Source organism: Carassius carassius, chromosome 12 (assembly GCF_963082965.1).
Source record: "Carassius carassius chromosome 12, fCarCar2.1, whole genome shotgun sequence".
NCBI lineage: Eukaryota > Metazoa > Chordata > Actinopteri > Cypriniformes > Cyprinidae > Carassius > Carassius carassius.
Window position 1 is genome coordinate 20,986,218 of NC_081766.1, and position 21,735 is coordinate 21,007,952.

Genomic DNA, 21,735 nt, shown 5'->3' on the forward strand with positions numbered 1-21,735 from the left:
CAGCAGGTCCTGCCTGAGGGGGATTCACCATGGGGGAGCCATCACTAACTCGTTATACTATATGAGTATAACTGACGCTCTCTCCTCCCTGATTTTGCACAACACAGGCAGAATCTTCATCGGAGGGAACATGTAAGCCTGGCTTCCGGCCAACGTGATGTCAGAGCATCTCCCGGCAGGGGGGAGTGAGATAGCGAGAAGAACGTCTTACAGTGCGTGTTCTCGCTTGTGGCAAACAAATCCACTTCCTCTGTCCCAAATCATTAGATCTGATCCTGGGTGAAGCCTCCATCTCCTTGAGGAATCCCGTTCTTCGAAAGCATGCTCACTCCACGGTTCAGAGTACCGGGGATGTGCGACACTCTTATGGAGATTAAGTGTCCGTCCACCCACAACAGGACACTCGCTGCCTGTTTGAATAGAGCTCTGGAGCGCACGCCGCCCCGGCGATTTATGTACGAGACCACAGACGTGTTGTCGGTTTGAATCAGTACATGTTGCCGCTCCAACTTCGACCGAAAGGCTTGCAGGGCTAAGGACACCGCTTCCAATTCCAAACGGTTTATGTGCCACCTTCTCTGTGACTCCGACCACAGGCCTGAGGCAGGTACGCAAAGACGCACTGCTCCCCAGCCTGAAGTAGACGCGTTCGTAGAGAAAAGAACTCCTAGGCTGAACATATCCGGGCTGTTCCACGGTCTCAGGGTGCTGACGCAACTGTGAATGACGGTTATGTGCTTGTGGACCGAAGACCATGCCCTCGGCAGACCTCGAGTTTCAGCCAAAACTGTAGCGGCCGCAATGTAGCAGACCCAGATGGCACACTGAAGAAGCCGCCACCATCAGTCCCAGAAGCCTCTGAAATTCCCTCAGTGAAAACGACCTGCCCGGTCTGAAACAGCGCAGAGTCGATGAAATGCTCTAGAGAGAGATGGGCTCGCATCGCCATCGAGTCCAAACATATTCCCAGATATGTTACAGTCCAACTCGTAAAAACACGCTCTTCTGCATATTTACACGCAGTCCCAGTGTATCCAAACGGCGAAGCATTGTTTCCACGTGACTGATAGCGCATCTCTTGAGTGGGCTAAAATCAGCCAATCGTCCAGATAATTCAACATGCGCATTCCGCTCGATCATAGGGGAAATTTCGCTCTATCGCTCCCTCTCGAGCAGACTGAGAACTTCCTGTCGCAGGACAGGACGTTTTTGGGGAAAAGTCATTGATGGGACCACGCCATTGTAGCGGGGAGGTCTGCGTTTGAATTGGAGAGAATATCCGTCGTGAATTATTCCCAGTATCTACGGTGAAACGCCTGGGACGAGTTAGGTCTACAGCCACTGATGGCTTGTTTTAACCAGGGCCCCACCCCCTCGAGGCAAGAAGCACTGGCAGGAGGGCGGTTCGCATTGGCTATATAATGGTGTGGCACTCTTGCGCCCTCGAGAGGCCATTATAATCATGGGTAGTGGCTCTGCTCTGTTTGAGAAAGGGCGAGTGACAAAGTGTTGGGTGCAAGAATTTGGATGCATGCTTCTATTGTAAAATTTTACTCACACAAACAGCATTTAAACAGATATAGCAATCGTCACCCATAGTGACATGGGGGACATGATGCATGTGTTTTTGTGGTGTTGGCATTCTCGCGCCCTCGCGAGGCCATTATAATCATGGGTTGTGGCTCTGCACTGTTCTGAGACAGGGCGAGTGACACAGTGTTGAGTGTAAGAGGAAGTAAAGCTCTTTTGTTGATTGTATACATGCTTTTATTGTGGAACTCACACAAACAGCATTTAAACAGACATAGCAATCGTCGCCCGTAGTAACATGGGGGACATGATGCATCTGAACAGGGAGAGTGACACCGTGTTTATGTGGTGTTGGCACTCTCGCGCCCTCGCGAGGCCATTATAATCATGGGTTGTGGCTCAGCGCTGCTATGAGACAGGGCGAGTGACACAGTGTTGGGTGTAAGAGAAAGAGAAAGCTCTTTTGTTGATTGTGTACATGCTTCTATTGTGGAACTCACACAAACAGCATTTAGACACACATAGCAATCATCGCCCGAAGGAACATTGGGGACATGATGCATTTGAACATGCGCTTGGGGGCGGGGCCTCCCGCGCACTCACTCTTTCACTTTATGGCGCGCTGGCTCTCTCGCGGCGCGGGGTCCTCAACTGACCCTGACGTTTCCTCCCAGGCTCTTACCACTGCTGGTTTCGGCCGAAACAAGCGTCCGGTTCAGAGCAGGGTGCCATGGCGGGCTGTTTTAGCTGGTCTTACAGCCTGACGAGGTGCAGACGAGCGGAACCTCGCAGATGATGACTGGAGTGAGCCTGAAACACTTTGAGTATTGCCCTGGCATGAAGAGCAGAAGCTGCCTTCCCTCAGAAGGATAGGCTTTGTCCGTCTATGGGCCATGAACCGCACGGCTTGGAAGGCAGGCTGTGGTCCGAACCCAATGCAGAGGGAGACGGACACAGGTGCGAGGTAACAGTCTCCTTGACGGGGGGGAGGGTTTCCGCCCCGTCCACATGCGTGAACATGGCCTGCGTGGCAGAGTGGGTGCGCGCCGATTGGGGTACAGCCCACGACTTCACCACGAGCTCTTGCATGCCTCAATGCCGTCTGGCAGCAGCTTGACTGGAGGAGCCACGAGTCCAGCTACCTTTCACAGGTTCGTCAGGTGCGTTGCAAGCGAGACCCAGCTCCGTGACGGCCTTTCCGAAGACCCTGACGAGCTCCTCCTGGAGGTCTGCAGCGCCCTCTCGGTCGGGGCGGTCCCATTGAGACGCCCAAACCTTTTCCGACGTCGAAAGCGACATGGAGTCGTTTTCCTCGCCAGCTCCGAAGAGGACGAAGTTCGCGGGCAGGGGAGGGCCCACCAGCGGCTCGCTGGCGGCAGTGGGCCTCATTCCCGCTGTTTTCCGGGCTACTCTGGCTCTGAGGGCGCACACTGGCAGCTCGGCACAGTGGGCGCACGTGTGGTCCATGTGAGGCTCCCCGGCAGGTCACACAGAACTGGTGAATGTCCGAATCTAGCAGTAGCAGCCATCGGATGCAGAGAGGAAAAAGTAGGGTAAGTAGTCCTCTATTGCAACTTCCACGATGACTTAGATAAGACTTCTAGCGTGAAGAAAGAGATTCTGATGTAATTTTCGCACCCATGCATTTTATACTGCCCGCTGACCTGTCAGTATTTGCATGCTTCGCGTCAATTGGCCAGCTGTCCCCAGCTGGCGTTAGCCAATAAGATTTCAGCAAAAGTGGAGAAGGGAGGAGTTCCCATATACGTCTTTGCTGACGTAATGTTGAGTTACTGCCTCGAGAGGGAACTACCCACTCAGAATCATTACTATAGAACACTAGGCTGGGCTAGGCTGACTTTAAAAGCATTTGTATTACTCTATAAAAACTGTATTTGTCAGATTTATTTATTTATTTGGAGATTTATTTGTCAATTGTAGGATTAATAGTCTACAACAACGCAATTATAATATAGAATAATAAGTTTAATGCAATGATTTAAAAAAAATGTATAGGTGAAAGAAGCCCTTTCGGCAGGAATAGAGGACATCCCAGATGGCTTAAACACGGTTTTCCAGAGCTGATCATTCAATGAAGAAGGATATATATATATATATATATATATATATATATATATATAATTATTATTATATAAACCATACAACCAGTCGATTTGACAAATGAACAAATAACATTGCACGTGCACTGTGACGTTCTGCTGTCACGTGCTTAATTCCAACCAATCAGCAGCACGGTAATCCAGTTTATAACAAGCGCTTTCACGTGAAATTGTGTTACTTGTGAACTTCAGACTCTGCTTAAAGAATATAAAATTAAAAGGTGAGAAACACTTTCGTTTAAAACTATATTCACCATTAGTATGATGTAATGGCTAATCAGTTGTGCATGTTGCCTACATTCTAGGCTTGGCTTATATATGAACACGATAGTTTCTATCTTACTTGGTTTGTTTATCTTGTTGTTACAGATGGCTCTCGCCCTTGCTGACAGGGCTATCGGAGCAATCATTGGATCAGCTGTTGCCGATGCTGCAGGTTTGCATTACTTGCGAATACTAGTAACAAAATATACCCCCCCAAAAATGTGTGTGTGTGTGTGTGTGTGTGTATATATATATATATATATCTCAAAACATATTTATAGTCCCCAAATGTAATATCACAATTAAATTGGCTTCCCAGACAGCGTTACAGTACATATTATTGTGTATTTACAGAAGCATTGACAACAACATGCGCATGTTTAACCTGACATTATTCTGTGGAGATGCAGTGTAATCGCATACTATTTATCATTCAATTATAGTAGCAGCAATTATAGTATAGTAGCAGGCAAGGCAAGTTTATTAATATAGCGCATTTCGTACACAATGGTAATTCAAAGTGCTTTACATAAAAGAAAGTAAAATAGTAATGAAGAAAAATAATAACAAGAATAAAACAAGCAATTTTAAAACTTTTAAAATTATTTATAAAATTACTTATTTAAATGAATTTAAAACAGTGAAAATATAGTGCAGTCAGTTCGGACATTGCACAGTGCTCATTCAATAAATGCACCGCTAAACAGATGAGTTTTAAGTCTAGATTTAAATGTGACTAGTGTTTTAGCACATCTGATCTCTTCTGGAAGCTGATTCCAGCTGCGGGCGGCATAGTAACTAAAGGCTGACTCCCCTTGTTTTGTGTGAACCCTTGGTATTTCTAACTGACTGAGTGGTCTGTTAGGTTCATATTCAGTGAACCTATCTGCAATATTGTAGGATTACCCTATAATCAGATGTTGACAAATGCAGATTTTTGGTTGATAATGTATGCTCTGCAGCACAACCGCTCCATTGGGTCTATGACCCGCAGAAGCTGAGCATGTTACTCTCTCAAAGTCTTGAGCCTGAGTTCCGGCCTGAGTCTGCAAACCCATTCTACAGGAGGAACACTGGACAGCAGAGCTGCTATGGAGATCAAGCTTTCGTCCACCTGGAGTCCCTGTCTGAGTGTGGAGGTACAAAATATGAGACCTGATGCATTCCAGTATGTAAGAATATGATGGTATAAATATCACAGTATTATTTGACCATGTTGTGACTTTTTGATTTGACATGTTGTGGGATTTTGATTATTCAGATATTTGTTTGTATTTTCAAACAGATCTGAATGTGGAAGATTTGAAGCGGCGTACCTACAAATTCTTTGGACCTGGATCTGAATATGACACACCAGTCAATGATCCTTACAGAGACAAAGGAGGTAAATTCAAACCACTGCAGCAGGAAATTTTCATCTTTGTTTACGTTTTTTTTATTAGTTTTTACAAATATACATACAAGCTTTTATTCCGTTAGTTGACAAAGGAATATTTCGAACTCCCGTTTAGTTATTTATTTTTGTGTGTGTGTAATATGTGTATTTTATTTGTTATATTTATTTACTTTAACAGTATAACCATTTGCATGTGTCTTTCATTTTGACTCCTAGACAGATGGTGAAGTTTGTATTGTTGCAAATATGACTTTTCCTGAATTATTCATGATTTATTTTAATTTATTTATCAAGCTCCCAGGCCTCAACTACCTATTGAAGGACCCTGGAGACACGCAAGCCTTAAGAGCTTTATTAAAAATGTGGATTCAGGCAAAGCAGAGACCGGTACTGTCAGTTCTGTTGCTGAGAATGACTCAGTCAGATAACCATCCTCCTAAATATTGAGTAGCCACATTATTGTAAAAAAAAAAATACTAATTCATTTGATGGTTTTTCAAAGACTTAATTATTATATTTTATGTAATTTGGAAGGAGATAATAAAGCAGTATATTATATTAAAATGTATCATAACAAAATAAATATTTATTGCAACACTTTTCAGGTTGTGAAACTGATAACCAAATAGATGGCGTGGCAAAGTTGGCTCCTGTTGTAGCATGCTATGCTGGAAAGCCAGAGATGTTGGAGAGGGTTGAGGAAGCCACCCGTGTCACGCAAAACAATGACATGTGTGTGGCAGTAACTCTTGCTGCTGCTAGGTTGGTAATATATAATTGAAAACACAAGATGTGAACATACAACTTAGCACAGTATGCCTCAGAAACAGGTCAATTTATTTTTAGAATGGGGACACATCACATATTACAATGTGCATGGAAATGGTGTATGAACTGAATTTTTTTTTTTTTTTTTTTTCAGGTTCTTGGAGCATTTCATCCTGAATGGTCCTGATCCCAAGGCCTTGGATGCAGTGCTGGAACAGCTCAGTGACCCAAACAGGAAAAATCCTCAAGAGTTGGACAAAGCTATAATTGGTACAGTATAAGCAGCTTTAAATTATTATTGTTGAGCTGGATTCTTGTGTATTCGTGTTTACATTTGCCAGCCTTGGTTTGAGTAAAACGAACTTTGACAGTGTGAACGCTAAGTGAGTAAATGTATAATAATCTAAAAGAGAACCAAACTACAAGTTTAAATGCACCCACACAGTCACGGATGAAGCAGGATACTGTATCTAACTTTTGGCTAATACATCATGTTTATCAGGGGTTCATATCAAACTTGCATACTGTATATCACAAAGACAATTAATACCAGAAATCTAACTCATTTTTGTTTTAATTTTCTAATTTAGGACAAATTCATCAAGTAAAGGACAATTTGAGCAAAAAACCCAAAGAGCTCATTCCCACTGTGTTTCCAAATACTTGAGGTTAGCTGATAACCTATTATTCTCTTATATCTATCCTATGAACACAATACAGTTAGTCTCAGGCATTTCAGCAGCTTTCTCACATCCTTCAGGTTTGCCAGGTGCATTCCAGGCAGCGCTGCATGGGGTTCTGACAGCCAGTGGCTATGAGCAGGCTATCCGGGACACCATGAGCTGCGGTGGATGCACCTGTAGCAGGAGCTCCTTTATCGGTGCCTGCATTGGCGCTCAGGTACTGCAATGAACAGTCTTCCTATCTTTCATCAGATGATTATGTCATATATACATGACAAAATGACTGTTCAGTTATTTTTGCAGTTTTGTAATGGTTTTCAATATCTAATACAGTGGCACTTGTTTTTTAGGTTGGACTTGAAGGAATGCCAAGTTCCTGGAAAAGCAAGACTTTGCGATCCAACTCTTTGTTGGATCTCGCAAAGAAAGTTGTTACTCTCCAACAGCTTTAAACCTTTTAGTATGCAAAGTAAATGAGTGGATAATAACTGGATATGGATCTGAAATCACAGATGTTCTTCTGAATTTAGCCTACAGATCAATTTTCATGGCTGTTGTGATTTTTGATGAGACAATTAATGAAAGTTTTAGCTTGAAATGTTATGAAGTTAAAACGTGATGCCTTTTGTTTTATTAAATCACAACTTGGCTTGTAAAAAAAAATATCACTGTGGCATTAAACTTATGTTCACTGGAAAGCACTTTGTATTTGTTTATCACTATTAAAAGGTAAAATAAGATCAACTACTCAAATAAGAGACCGCCTGTTTTGTCTGATATCGCAATCTAGTGGACATTATGAAAACCTCAGCGGTTTATTGTTTTAATTTAACACTCAAAATTAAAATATTCAGCAAGTTCTTGAATTATTGTACATTTTTCCATTTTGCAAGCACCAATAGAAAAGGCTATAACAAATTGTTCTTGGGGCTTTTTATTTTTAAAAGACTTAACAGATTAAAAATAAACTTTTTGAAAATGATCAGAATTAGGTTTTGAGTTACTCCATTTGTGTGTGTGTGTATATATAGGTGCTTCTCAATGAATTAGAATGTCGTGAAAAAGTTCATTTATTTCAGTAACTCCACTCAAATTGTGAAACTCGTGTATTAAATAAATTCAATGAACACAGACTGAAGTAGTTTAAGTCTTTGATTCTTGAAGTTGAGATGATTTTGGCTCACATTTAATCAAAACCCACCAGTTCACTATATCAACAAATTAGAATGCTTCATAAGGCCAATTAATAAAAAAACATGTTTAGTGAATTGTTGGCCTTCTGGAAAGTATGTTCATTTACTATACATGTAATCAATACTTGGTAGGGGCTCCTTTTGCTTTTATTTCTGCCTCAATTCGGTGCGGCACTGCTGAGGTGGTGTGGAAGCCCAGGTTTCTTTGACAGTGGCCTTCAGCTCATCTGCATTTTTTGGTCTCTTGTTTCTCATTTTCCTGTTGACAATACCCCATAAATTATCTATGGGGTTTAGGTCTGGTGAGTTTACTGGCCAGTCAAGCACACCAACACCATGGTCATTAACCAACTTTTGGTGCTTTTGGCAGTGTGGGCAGGTGCCAAATCCTGCTGGAATATTAAATCAGCATCCACAAATGCTGGTCAGCAGAAGAAAGCATGAAATGGTCCAAAATTTTTGGTAAATGGGTGCAGTGACCTTGGTTTCCAAATGAAATTCAAAACTTGCTCTCATCTGAAAAGAGGACTTTGGACCACTGGACAACAGTGCAGTTCTTCTTCTCTTTAGCCCAGGTAAGACGCCCTAGAAGTGGCTTAACAAGAGGAATACGACAACTGTATCCAAATTCCTTGACACGTCTGTGTGTGATGACTCTTGATGCCTTGACCCCAGCCTCAGTCCATTCCTTGTAAAGTTCACTCAAATTCTTGAATCAATTTCGCTTGACAATCCTCATAAGGCTGCGGTTCCCTTGGTTGGTTGTGCATCTTTTTTTTCTCCACACTTTTTTTTCCACTCAACTTTCTGTTAACATGCTTGGATGCAGCACTCTGTGAACAGCCAGCTTCTTTGGCAAGGAATGTTTGTGGCTCCTTGTCAACGATTGTCTTCTGGACAACTGTCAGATCAGCAGTCTTCCCCATGATTGTGTAACCTGGTGAACCAAACTGAGAGACAATTTTGAAGCCTCAGGAAACCTTTGCAGGTGTTTTGAGTGAATTAGTTGATTGGCATGTCACCATATTCAAATTTGTTGAGTGAAATGGTGGGTTTGTGTTAAATGTGAGCCAAATCATCACAATTAAAAGAATCCAAGACTTAGACTACTTCAGTGTGTGTGCACTGAATTTATACCGAGTTTTACAATTTTAGTTAAATATATGAAATATACTTTTTCACGACATTCTAATTTATTGAGAAGCACCTGTATATAATCTTTTTATTTAAACTTGTTTTTTATATGTATACAGTATATGTGTATGTGTGTGTGTGTATGTATATATATATATATATATATATATATATATATATATATATATTTGTGCTTTTTTCAGTTTCTGATAAATATCTAAATGGGTAAAGTCTAATCTCACTGTAATCAGCACAAACTGGGCTATAATAATATGTGAAATGCATGCATGTACATGATTGTATTTTTGAGAAAAAAAATGTTATGCGTGGTTAGTGAAAAACTAAAAATGTTAAATCACTTGAATAAGGCCATAAAACACATAAAGAACAATGGTTCCCGGGATTTTTGAGAACTGGAGCTTGTAGCCTAGAATTTTTCTTTCTAAATTATATGAAAATCATCTTGTTTACTCACTTACAGAAAACAATATATTGTTTTAAATTTTCTAAGACACTTTTTGTTGGTAAAAGTCATATGCGAGTAGGCGTCAACTAACATAGTTAGGCTGACAGAGAGAATTTCCAAATTAGAGACACACATCCAAACTTTAATTGAGGACAGTAAGAATGTTAGGGCTCTAGATACGGCTTTGGATGCGTCTAGCTCTGGGATTCCTGTACATTGTTCGGTTCCGGCAACAGAGCCCATGCAGCAGGGCAACTGGGTGACGGTGAGGCAGCGTAGTCGTGGGTCAAAACACCGCTCTTCTGTTCCAATCAAAACATTAAACAGGTTCTCCCCACTCAGTGATGCACCCACTGAGAAACCTGATGAAAGTGCTCTAGTTATTGGTGATTCTATTGTACGGAACGTGAATATAGAGACACCAGCCACCATAGTCAAATGTTTACCGAGAGCCAGAGCGCCTGACATCTTGGCAAATTTAAAAGTGCTGGCTAATGCTTAACGTAAATACAGTAAGATTGTTATTCATGCCGGCGCTAATGATGTTCGACTTCGCCAGTCGGAGATCACTAAAAATAACATTAAAGAGGTGTGTGAACTTGCAAGCACGATGTCAGACACTTGTAAGGGAAACAGGTCAATTTAGCTCAAAGGGAATCATTTAAGATTTTAAAGGGAACTAGAACAGAATCACTGTTTCACGGCTGATCACTGAGACGCCCTGAGATTCACTGAACGAGCCGTTTAACATCAAATCTGCGCTGGATATTAATATCCAAAGTATAGTGAAAACACTATCAATTAGCACAGTAACAAGATCGGCAGTTTAAGACATTAACTTGTAAGCACAAAACACAAGATACTTCTCTTTTCAATATGAATAAGGCTTTATTAGATAAATCTAAGACATATAAACTAATCTAACACATGAACGCACGCACTCACACATTCACACAAGTTGCAGGAAGATCGAAAGTTAGGGAAAGATGAGTTTAAGAGAATGGAAATGTGGAATCCCAAGTTTACAGCAATACGTTAAATTTCCTAGACATGAACAGCCATCAATCACTTAATTAACCCTCGCATTGAGTTCCTCAATGAGGTAAAAATTATATTAGATACACCAGTACAAATGTCTGAAGGTACATTGCCTGTGTAAAGGTGTCCCTTTGATGTCGTTGAAACGGGGTTTCCGATGTCGCTGATTGGCTGGAAGTTCAGTAGTCGCTGAAGTGACGTCTTGGGAAGCCTGTGGTTGGGCGTTGGCTGAAGATGCAGAGTTGTGTGGCTGGTTGAAGTTGAACTCGACATTTCAAAACTTAACTCAGAACACGAAACTCTCAAACGGAAAAGAAAAGAAGTAAAGTTTGACGAGATTAGGTGGTGTTTCTTCTCATCATGGCTAAGTAGCAGCAGGCGTGCAGGCTGAAGCACGCTGGAACCGCGCTCAAAGAACAGTGATGACAAACAGCATGGCTAAAAGCTAAAGCTAAGAGCAGACATGACTGATAGCAAAAGCAGAGCTAAAACTAAAAGCAAAGATTTTATGGTGTCCTAAGTATTTAAACTGGCCTGTTGGCCACACCTCAAATGTTGTCTTGACCAATCAGATATTGTCTTGGCTCGGGGGTATCATAAATCATATGTTATCTTATCAAGCACATGGTCCGAATTTTCCCACTCTTGCATGGTCTAATTTTGGACATGATTCCTATAACAAGAGGTTCAAAGCCCCCCCCCCCCCCCCTTTAGGAATTTCAGTCTGGTTCTGCTAGGTGGGGGAAGTGTTTAAGGATATTGTGTATAACTCTCATGGGTTTACATGTGATGTCCGACGTTGCATCTCACTTTGTCCCAAATTTGACAATCTCTTTTTCGAAGTGAAATTGTCAATCATTGTTCTAGTGGTGTTAATGTTGAAAGCTGTTCTGTGAAAGTTGGTTGGTTGGTAATCTTGCTTGGGACTTGTGGCACAGAATGCTTTATGACTTCCTGAGGAATTCGGCTCGTGTTTCAACCACAGTCCTGATCGACTCTTTAATTTGTCTGATTCGAGTCAGATCGGCTACAACTGTAATATGCTCTGGTCCCCTCCCTGCTTACCATGGTGACGAGATGCATAGCAGATTGTCATCACTCAATGGCTGGATGTCTAAGTGGTGCCCACAGAATAACATAGGTTTCATAGACAATTGGACGAGCTTTTGGGGCAGACCTGAGCTGTTGAAAAGAGATGGTCTTCATCCCTCCTGGGCTGGCGCCACTCTTCTCTCTAGAAATATGGCAAATAGTCTTAGAGTTTAGACTTGACTAACTGGGGCCCAGGTCAGGAAGCAGACAGACTGGCTAAACCGACCGTCTGCTAGCTGCCTCCCGTCACATAGGTCAGTTAATTCTCAGCACATAGAGACTCTTTCACCTAGATATCACACTATAGAGACTGTGTCTGTTCCCCGAACTAGAAAATACAAAAAATGTCCAAACCAAGTTAAGATTAACAATTTAATTGAGGTTCAACAAATAAAAAACAGATGCAATATGGATAAACAAATGATAAAGCTATATATAAATAATATGATCACTGATCATAATATAGATGTACTCTGTTTGACAGAAACCTGGCTAAAACCTGATGATTACATTATTTTAAATGAGTCCACCCCCCCCCCCCCAAGATTACTGTTATAAACATGAGCCGCGTCTAAAAGGCAAAGGGGGAGGTGTTGCTTCAATTTATAACAACGTTTTCAGGATTTCTCAGAGGGCAGGCTTCAAGTATAACTCGTTTGAAGTAATGGTGCTTCATATAACATTATCCAGAGAAACAAATGTTAATGATAAATCCCCTGTTATGTTTATACTGGCTACTGTATACAGGCCACCAGGGCACCATACAGACTTTATTAAAGAGTTTGGTGATATTACATCCGAGTTAGTTCTGGCTGCAGATAAAGTTTTAATAGTTGGTGATTTTAATATCCATGTTGATAATGAAAAAGATGCATTGGGATCAGCATTTATAGACATTCTGAACTCTATTGGGGTTAGACAACACGTTTCAGGACCTACTCATTGTCGAAATCATACTCTAGATTTAATAACTGTCACATGGAATTGATGTTGATAGTGTTAAAATTATTCAGCCAAGTGATGATATCTCAGATCATTATTTAGTTCTGTGCAAACTTCATATAGCCAAAAATGTAAATTCTACTTCTTGTTACAAGTATGGAAGAACCATCAGTTCTACCACAAAAGACTGCTTTTTAAGTTATCTTCCTGATGTATCCAAATTCCTTAGCATATCCAAAACCTCAGAACAACTTGATGATGTAACAGAAACTATGGACTCTCTCTTTTCTAGCACTTTAAATACAGTTGCTCCTTTATGCTTAAGGAAGGTTAAGGAAAATAGTTTGACACCATGGTATAATGAGCATACTCGCACCCTAAAGAGAGCAGCCCGAAAAATGGAGCGCAGCTGTAGGAAAACAAAACTAGAGGTATTTCGTATTGCTTGGCGGGAAAGTAACCTATCCTACAGAAAAGCATTAAAAACTGCTAGATCCGATTACTTTTCTTCTCTTTTAGAAGAAAACAAACATAACCCCAGGTATTTATTCAATACAGTGGCTAAATTAACGTGTGTTGACCTTTCCCAACACCACAGCAGTAATGACTTTATGAACTACTTTACTTCTAAAATCGATACTATTAGAGATAAAATTGCAACCATTCAGCCATCAGCTACAGTATCACATCAGACAGTGCACTATAGACCCCCTGAAGAACAGTTCCACTCATTCTCTACTATAGGAGAGGAAGAATTGTATAAACTTGTTAAATCATCTAAACCAACAACATGTATGTTAGACCCTATACCATCTAAGCTCCTAAAAGAGGTGCTTCCAGAAGTCATAGATCCTCTTCTGACTATTATTAATTCCTCATTGTCATTAGGATATGTCCCCAAAACCTTCAAACTGGCTGTTATTAAGCCTCTCATCAAAAAACCACAACTTGACCCCAAAGAACTAGTTAATTATAGACCAATCTCGAATCTCCCTTTTCTGTCCAAGATACTAGAAAAGGTGGTATCCTCACAATTATATTCCTTCTTTGAGAAAAATGGTATATGTGAGGATTTCCAGTCAGGATTTAGACCGTATCATAGTACTGAGACTGCTCTCCTTAGAGTTACAAATGATCTGCTCTTATAATCTGATCGTGGGTGTATCTCTCTAGTGAAAAAGTGAAAGTGAAAGTGAAAGTGAAGTGACATTCAGCCAAGTATGGTGACCCATACTCAGAATTTGTGCTCTGCATTTAACCCATCCGAAATGTACACACACAGAGCAGTGAACACACACACACACTGTGAGCACACACCCAGAGCAGTGGGCAGCCATTTATGCTGCGGCGCCCGGGGAGCAGTTGGGGGTTCGATGCCTTGCTCAAGGGCACCTAAGTCGTGGTATTGAAGGTGGAGAGAGAACTGTACATGCACTCCCCCCACCCACAATTCCTGCTGGCCCAGGACTCGAACTCACAACCTTTCGATTGGGAGTCCGACTCTCTAACCATTAGGCCACGACTTCCCTATTAGTTTTATTGGATCTTAGTGCTGCGTTTGACACAATTGGCCACAACATTCTTTTGCATAGACTTGAACACTTTGTTGGCATCAATGGAAGTGCATTGGCATCGTTTAAATCGTACTTATATGACCGCCATCAGTTCGTAGCAGTGAATGAAGATGTATCATATCGATCACAAGTGCAGTATGGAGTACCTCAAGGCTCAGTACTAGGGCCGCTACTCTTCACGCTTTATATGTTACCCTTGGGAGATATCATCAGGAAACATGGTGTTAGCTTTCACTGTTATGCTGATGATACTCAGCTCTATATTTCTTCGCGGCCCGGTGAAACACACCAATTTGCAAAAACTAATGGAATGCATAGTCAATATAAAATACTGGATGACAAATAATTTCTTACTGCTAAATTGTGAAAAAACAGAGGTGTTAATTATAGCACCTAAAAACTCTGCTTGTAATAACCTAGAACACTGTCTAAGACTTGATGGTTGCTCTGTCAATTCTTCATCATCAGTTAGGAACCTAGGTGTGCTATTTGATCGCAATCTTTCCTTAGAAAGCCACGTTTCTAGCATTTGTAAAACTGCATTTTTGCATCTCAAAAATATATCTTAATTACGGCCTATGCTCTCAATGTCAAATGCAGAAATGTTAATCCATGCATTTATGACCTCAAGGTTAGATTATTGTAATGCTTTATTGGGTGGTTGTTCTGCACGCTTAGTAAATAAACTACAGCTAGTCCAAAATGCAGCAGCAAGAGTTCTTACTAGAACCAGGAAGTATGACCATATTAGCCCGGTCCTGTCAACACTGCACTGGCTCCCTATCAAACATCGTATAGATTTTAAAATATTGCTCATTACTTATAAAGCCCTGAATGGTTTTGCACCTCAGTATTTGAATGAGCTCCTTTTACATTATAATCCTCTACGTCCGCTATGTTCTCAAAACTCTTTTTGATAATACCTAGAATATCAAAACCAACTGCGGGCGGCAGATCCTTTTCCTATTTGGCGCCTAAACTCTGGAATAACCTACCTAACATTGTTCGGGAGGCAGACACACTCTTGCAGTTTAAATCTAGATTAAAGACCCATCTCTTTAACCTGGCTTACACATAACATACTAATATTCTTTTAATATCCAAATCCGTTAAAGGATTTTTAGGTTGCATTAATTAGGTAAACCGGAACCGGAAACACTTCCCATAACACCCTATGTACTTGCTACATCATTAGAAGAATGGCATCTACGCTAATATTTGTCTGTTTCTCTCTTATTCCGAGGTCACCGTAGCCACCAGGTCCAGTCTGTATCCAGATCAGAGGGTCACTGCAGTCACCCGGATCCAGTACGTATCCAGACCAGATGGTGGATCAGCACCTAGAAAGGACCTCTACTGCCCTGAAAGACAGCCGAGACCAGGACAACTAGAGCCCCAGATACAGATCCCCTGTAAAGACCTTGTCTCAGAGGACCACCAGGACAAGACCACAGGAGACAGATGATTCTTCTGCACAATCTGACTTTGCTGCAGCCTGGAATTGAACTACTGGTTTCGTCTGGTCAGAGGAGAACTGGCCCCCCAACTGAGCCTGGTTTCTCTCAAGGTTTTTTTCTCCATTCTGTCACAGATGGAGTTTCGGTTCCTTGCCGCTGTCGCCTCTGGCTTGCTTAGTTGGGGTCACTTCATCTACAGCGATATCATTGACTTGATTGCAAATAAATGCACAGAAACTATTTAACCGAAAAAAGATGACATCACTGAATTCAATGATGAACTGCCTTTAACTGTCATTTTGCATTATTGACACACTGTTTTCCTAACAAATGTTGTTCAGTTGCTTTGATGCAATGTATTTTGTTTAAAGCGCTATATAAATAAAGGAGACTTGACTATACAGTGCCGAAGCTATGACGTCACTTTGTAGGCCAAAAATGCGGTAGTGAGTTAGCGTTTTAGCATTTCGGGTTCCCTCGCCCTAAAGTCTATGGGTTTTTTGAATGGGTTTTTGCTAAATCGCCTGAAATAAGGTCTGTGGTTAACAAAGCCTCTAAATATTTTGATCTATGACATAAAACACACCAGTTATAACCTGCATGTGATTTTTTTTTTATTGTATCTTAAAAACGGTGGTTCCTAACAAGTTGCTAAAAGGAACTAAATCCTTTGGCGGGGACTTTAGACATCATCATGACAAACATGAAATCTCTCACTAGCCCGCGTTTCAGCCTCACGATTTTAGAAGTTTACCTTTCAGTTAATATACATAATGTTACATATTTAGTCTTTTCAAATTGTAGTTTTTCCAAATATTATTGTACACAGAATTCTGTGATACTAAGGTAACCAATTACCAGTTCTTTATTTCTGTTTTGTTTTGTTTTGTCCCAAGATGCAACCACAAGTCGTCAAATGAAAGATGCTCGTTTTACCGTTTTCCGTCCGAAGTTACCCAGCGGAGACTCTGGGTTCATGCCATAAGGTAAGGTCACACAACGATGATTTCCATGTGAACACCGTATTTACGGCCTTAATGTGGCCACTAGTGTTGTGCGATATGGTCCTTTTTGCAAATCGTCATATCGTCAGCCCGTGAGATCGACGATACACAATATTATCGAGCATGGGTGGAGCAAGAGAGAGACTCTTTGTTCTTGTCATAGCATAACTATTGGGTGTTTTAAACCGCGCAGGTGCGAGAGAGAGAGCCTATGGAGTCACCAATAATCAAAAAAAAAATTACTTTCAAACATACTGACTGATTTAACTAACGTTAAATATAAAAATACTGTATTTAAAACCGCTAGTTCATACATAGTCGGACGCAACTGTCATATCGCACGTCAGCATCTGCGCAGGCAAGTTATCAGTCTAAATGTTCTGCAAAATCAGTCAACGATGAAAACCAATAGTAGATTTAATTTAAAGTCCAACAGTTTAACACTAATATTGGGCATAAACGAACATTTAAATATAAAGTATTTAAAACAGGTAAGTTGATATATTTGTAGTAAAGTTGAATTGAACTGATGCATCAGTCATACAGCGCTCCGGACCGCGCGCAGTATTGGGAAGGTTACTATGGAAATGTAATAGGTTACAGATTACAAGTTACCCTATTTAAAATGTAATAGTAGTGTAACTTTTTCAATTACTTTATTAAAGTAATGTAACTAATTACTTTTGAGTACTTTTTGATTACTTTTCTAAATTTGTGAAAATTAAAGAATAATAAATAAAAGCATAATGCATCAACTTAAATACAGTTATCTAATAAGCATGTGACGTATTCTGTGTAATAAACTCCTGAAAAATTGGTGTTTTTTTGAAACGGCTGTCTCTGTATATGATGATAGTTTTCTCAAAATAAGTAAAATGCACATGAAGTGACACAGAGCAGTTCTAGAAATTATGTTTATGTGCTCGTGTACTCCTATATTGAGGCAGCAGAGGTTGAAAACACTGCGAACTTCAGTATGCCTATGTGTAATAAATGAAACCATGTCTTTGCCATTAATTTACAGGAGGGGCGGACTGGGGAAAAAATTCAGACTGGAATATTCAAACTCATACAAACAAATTCATGGACAAAACTATTTTTTGTATGGACCTGACATAAAAAAGGTTTAAATCTTTAATTTGGGGACATGCAAAATAATTAAAAGTTCTCTCCTGAACTGCACCTTCACTTCCATTTTTCTATTCAGTCTCTTTATTTTGCCCTGTTATCCATCTCTCTCATGACTTTAATACTCAAGATAAAAGACAGCTACTATACTAAAAGACAAAACTATACTTTACAATACAATACTCTACAATATTACAATTTCTTTATAGAAAAATCCTAATACTGTACATGAGTCATGTTTTTCCCTTACAAAAAATTACCATGCTTTTATAAGCCTATATAAAAGTAAAATAACCTTGTTTTTTTTGCAAATGGATTTGTATTTATTTTTAAATAAATACTATTGTAAAATAATTTTAAATTTTTGGTTATCACAGTTAAACAATAGTAACCATTTCCTCTGGATTTATAGTTAAATATTAAAATGTTAATTTTCGTAAGGGTTGTGTTGTTGTCTGTCGTAGCTCCCCCTAAACCTAATTACTACTGTAACATTACAACAGATAATAATGATGTCCTTTATATAGTATTTTGAGTGATGACTGATGAGCAAGTGCTGCTGCTTGATTAAATAAATAAAAAAACAAAGACAAAAAAGCATCTTTACAGATAAAACTGACCTGAAACCCTGAACAGGAGTTCTGCTTCTCTGCTCCAGCAGTCCACTCTATTCTCTCTCTCTCTCTCTCTCTCTCTCTCTCGCTCTCGCATTGATTACTCTGAGTCTGATCCAAACCGTTTGGTGGAGGCGCAGAGAGCGCGCGAGTCATGACTTATTAGAGATTTAATTATCAAATGGCGGATTCGCAAATGATCGCTTTAGTACCTTCGGCAGGCAATTATACAATAATGATATTAAATAGCGGGCAAAATCGGCTGCCAGGCCACCGGGAATTGTCCCGGTTCTTCCGGTGTCCAGTCCGCGCCTGATTTCCACAGACACGCAGAATATGCAAGTCATATATTGCATTTTTGGGGCTTTATATTCACAGACACTAGTCGATGTCATGTTTTGATTCAAGTGTACTGACCTACTTTTGATTTAGTCATCCAAAATGTGGCATATTCCGTCCGCGTTAGGCATTTCGTTTTTATGACTGGATTCTACGAACCAGACTGTATTTCCGCATCCCGGAAATTATTAGGGCGGTATGTCTCAGAATAGTCATTGCAATTTGGGAAAGAAATCAGTTAAATCTGTATGTGGATGTGTGTAAATATTAAAATGTAATCTCCTTTGTAATCGTAAAAAAATTCATAAGTAACTGTAATTTAATTACTCATTTTTTCTTAGTAACTGTAACTAATTACAGTTACAATAATTTTGTAATTAAATTACGTAACGCCGTTACATGTAACTAGTTACTCCCCAACACTGACCGCGCGCCTCATGAGTCTGACGCACCGCCACAGAAACAAGAATGAGATGCATTCTAACATAACTGTGGCATTAAACTCAGTTAGTGAGGGCTCGTTTAATATATTGCACATACAGTATATAGGCCGTTTAGATTACTTGTTAAAGTGCAATGAAATACCTTATATCTGCAGACGATGTACGTCTGTTCGTGGATGGAGACTTTGTAACGGCCAAAACTATGTATTTTGCATGCATCACATTATAGTGCGGTGTGCATGAAAATAATAACAAGGCGGCAGATTGAACTTATTGTCCATAGTGGTTCTCACGTAGTCTTTCTACGTCATCACCACATAGTGAGTGTTATAAGTTAAGTGATCAGTCTTTAAGAAAAGGACTACGTGAGAACCATGCACTATGGATGACAAATTCGCTCTGCCGCCTTGTTAATTATTTTGTCTTTACTTTATTTGTGACACCAAGAAAGAGTTAATCTCTCATGTATGAGAAGAGCGCGTTGCCGTTTACCAGCCATTAAATGTGTGGGACACCAACTCGTCGTTTTCTATCTCTTTCATTTCATGGATTTAACAAATTATCCGAGTCAAAGCGTTACAACTTCACCGACTACATGCTGTAATCCTCCTGCGCGTGCGAGGTGTGTGTGTGAAATGCGGGCAGTGAAATTAAGTGAAATAGCTGGGCAGTTTAAAAGCCGAATTATAATAAGCAGCCTAATAAAAATAAAAATAATAGTTATTATTACTATAATCGAATACATTAATAGGAAAATGAGCCTAATATCGTCTTGATTATCGACAGAGAATTCTGCTTATGTCGATATCTCTGACGATCGTCGATACATGATACTATCGTCTATCGGCACAACCCTAGTGGCCACAACGAAACTTGGTGCATATTGCTTAACACGCTAATTTTACTTTGACGGTCAAATGGAGTTAAAAAGGCTAGCAAGAATAAACGTTTTTCATAACCAAATCAACAGCTAAAATACCTTTGAATTTCTGTTAAAATATCTAAATGCTTGTTTACTTTGCCACTGTTCAATAGATTAGATCCGCTGCAGTTTTATTAAAGGCTAACGTTACGTTGAGAAATGTGTTTAATTATAAATATTCAAAATAATACCTGGTTTATTGACTTATTGTAACTTGTTTGGATATAATTATAGAAAGGGTTGGTCCTGCACCCTGATATTTGTGAACTTGGCTTTTACCCACTTATAATAATATGATTGTATTTGTAAACAGCATTAGTTAAGGCATTAGGTAACAATTATATTAATCTTTGTTATTTTAGTAGTAAATGTTAACTATATTAAATGTGCTATATAAACGTTGACAGATCAATGAAGAAGATTAATGTAAATGCTGAAAAACTCCATTCTAATATAATACAAATATTTTATTGTAATTTTAATCTGTAAAGGTGTAACTTCAATAAAACTAACATTGTTTATTTTGAATTTATCCTTAGATGAGCTGACCGGAAGCCCAGTGTCCATTCTCCCATCTGCAGCTGTCATCAATGTTCCCACTGGACAAATTATGGAAGATAATTCATACTCCCTGAGACAGGATAGCACTGATGTGCCTAAAAATGTTCAACCACCCATTTTATTTTCAATATTTATTAATTTTTTTAAATGTTTTTATTTCTATGCATATCATATGGCATATATTGATTAAATACAACATTTTCTAAAATACTTATAGTGTTTTTATTATTTTTCAATCAGTTAATATAACCATCTTATATATTAAGGATGTTATAGGACATAATAACGTTATAGAACATAAAAAATAACATCACAGTTACTTTGCTGAGTAACTAATTACTTTTACAATGTGGTAACTGAGTTACTAACTCAATTACATTTTGGGAGAAGTAATTTGTAACTGTAACTAATTACTTTTTTAAAGTAAGATGACCAACACTGTGTGTGTGTATATATATATATATATATATATATATATATATATATATACAGCACAGACCAAAAGTTTGGACACCTTCTCATTCAAAGAGTTTTCTTTATTTTCATGACTATGAAAATTGAAAATTGAAGAAGGAGAGTGATGGGGTGCTGCGCCAGATGACCTGGCCTCCACAGTCACCGGACCTGAACCCAATCGAGATGGTTTAGGGGTGAGCTGGACCGCAGACAGAAGGCAAAAGGGCCAACAAGTGCTAAGCATCTCTCTGGGAACTCCTTCAAGACTGTTGGAAGACCATTTCAGGTGACTACCTCTTGAAGCTCATCAAGAGAATGTCAAGAGTGTGTAAAGCAGTAATCAAAGCAAAAGGTGGCTACTTTGAAGAACCTAGAATATGACATATTTTCAGTTGTTTCACACTTTTTTGTTATGTAATTCCATATATAATTCCACATGTGTTAATTCATAGTTTTGATGCCTTCAGTGTGTCTCTATAATTTTCATAGTCAAGAAAATAAAGAAAACTCTTTGAATGAGAAGGTGTGTCCAAACTTTTGGTCTGTACTGTATATACAGTCGTGGCCAAAAGTTTTGAGAATTACATAAATATTGGAAATTGGAAAAGTTG

General features: G+C 39.6%; 1 protein-coding gene across 1 annotated transcript; it reads left to right on the forward strand.

The window, feature by feature from the left end:
- The first annotated feature begins 3,989 nt into the window (after positions 1-3,989).
- LOC132154239 (crystallin J1C-like) lies at positions 3,990-7,627 on the forward strand. Its single transcript, XM_059562814.1, has 9 exons — positions 3,990-4,086; positions 4,877-5,053; positions 5,200-5,298; positions 5,605-5,697; positions 5,916-6,072; positions 6,233-6,348; positions 6,669-6,746; positions 6,839-6,978; positions 7,112-7,627. Exons 1-9 carry the CDS (start codon positions 4,020-4,022, stop codon positions 7,211-7,213), a joined length of 1,029 nt encoding a protein of 342 aa, XP_059418797.1. The 5' UTR covers positions 3,990-4,019; the 3' UTR covers positions 7,214-7,627.
- The last annotated feature ends 14,108 nt before the right edge of the window (positions 7,628-21,735 follow it).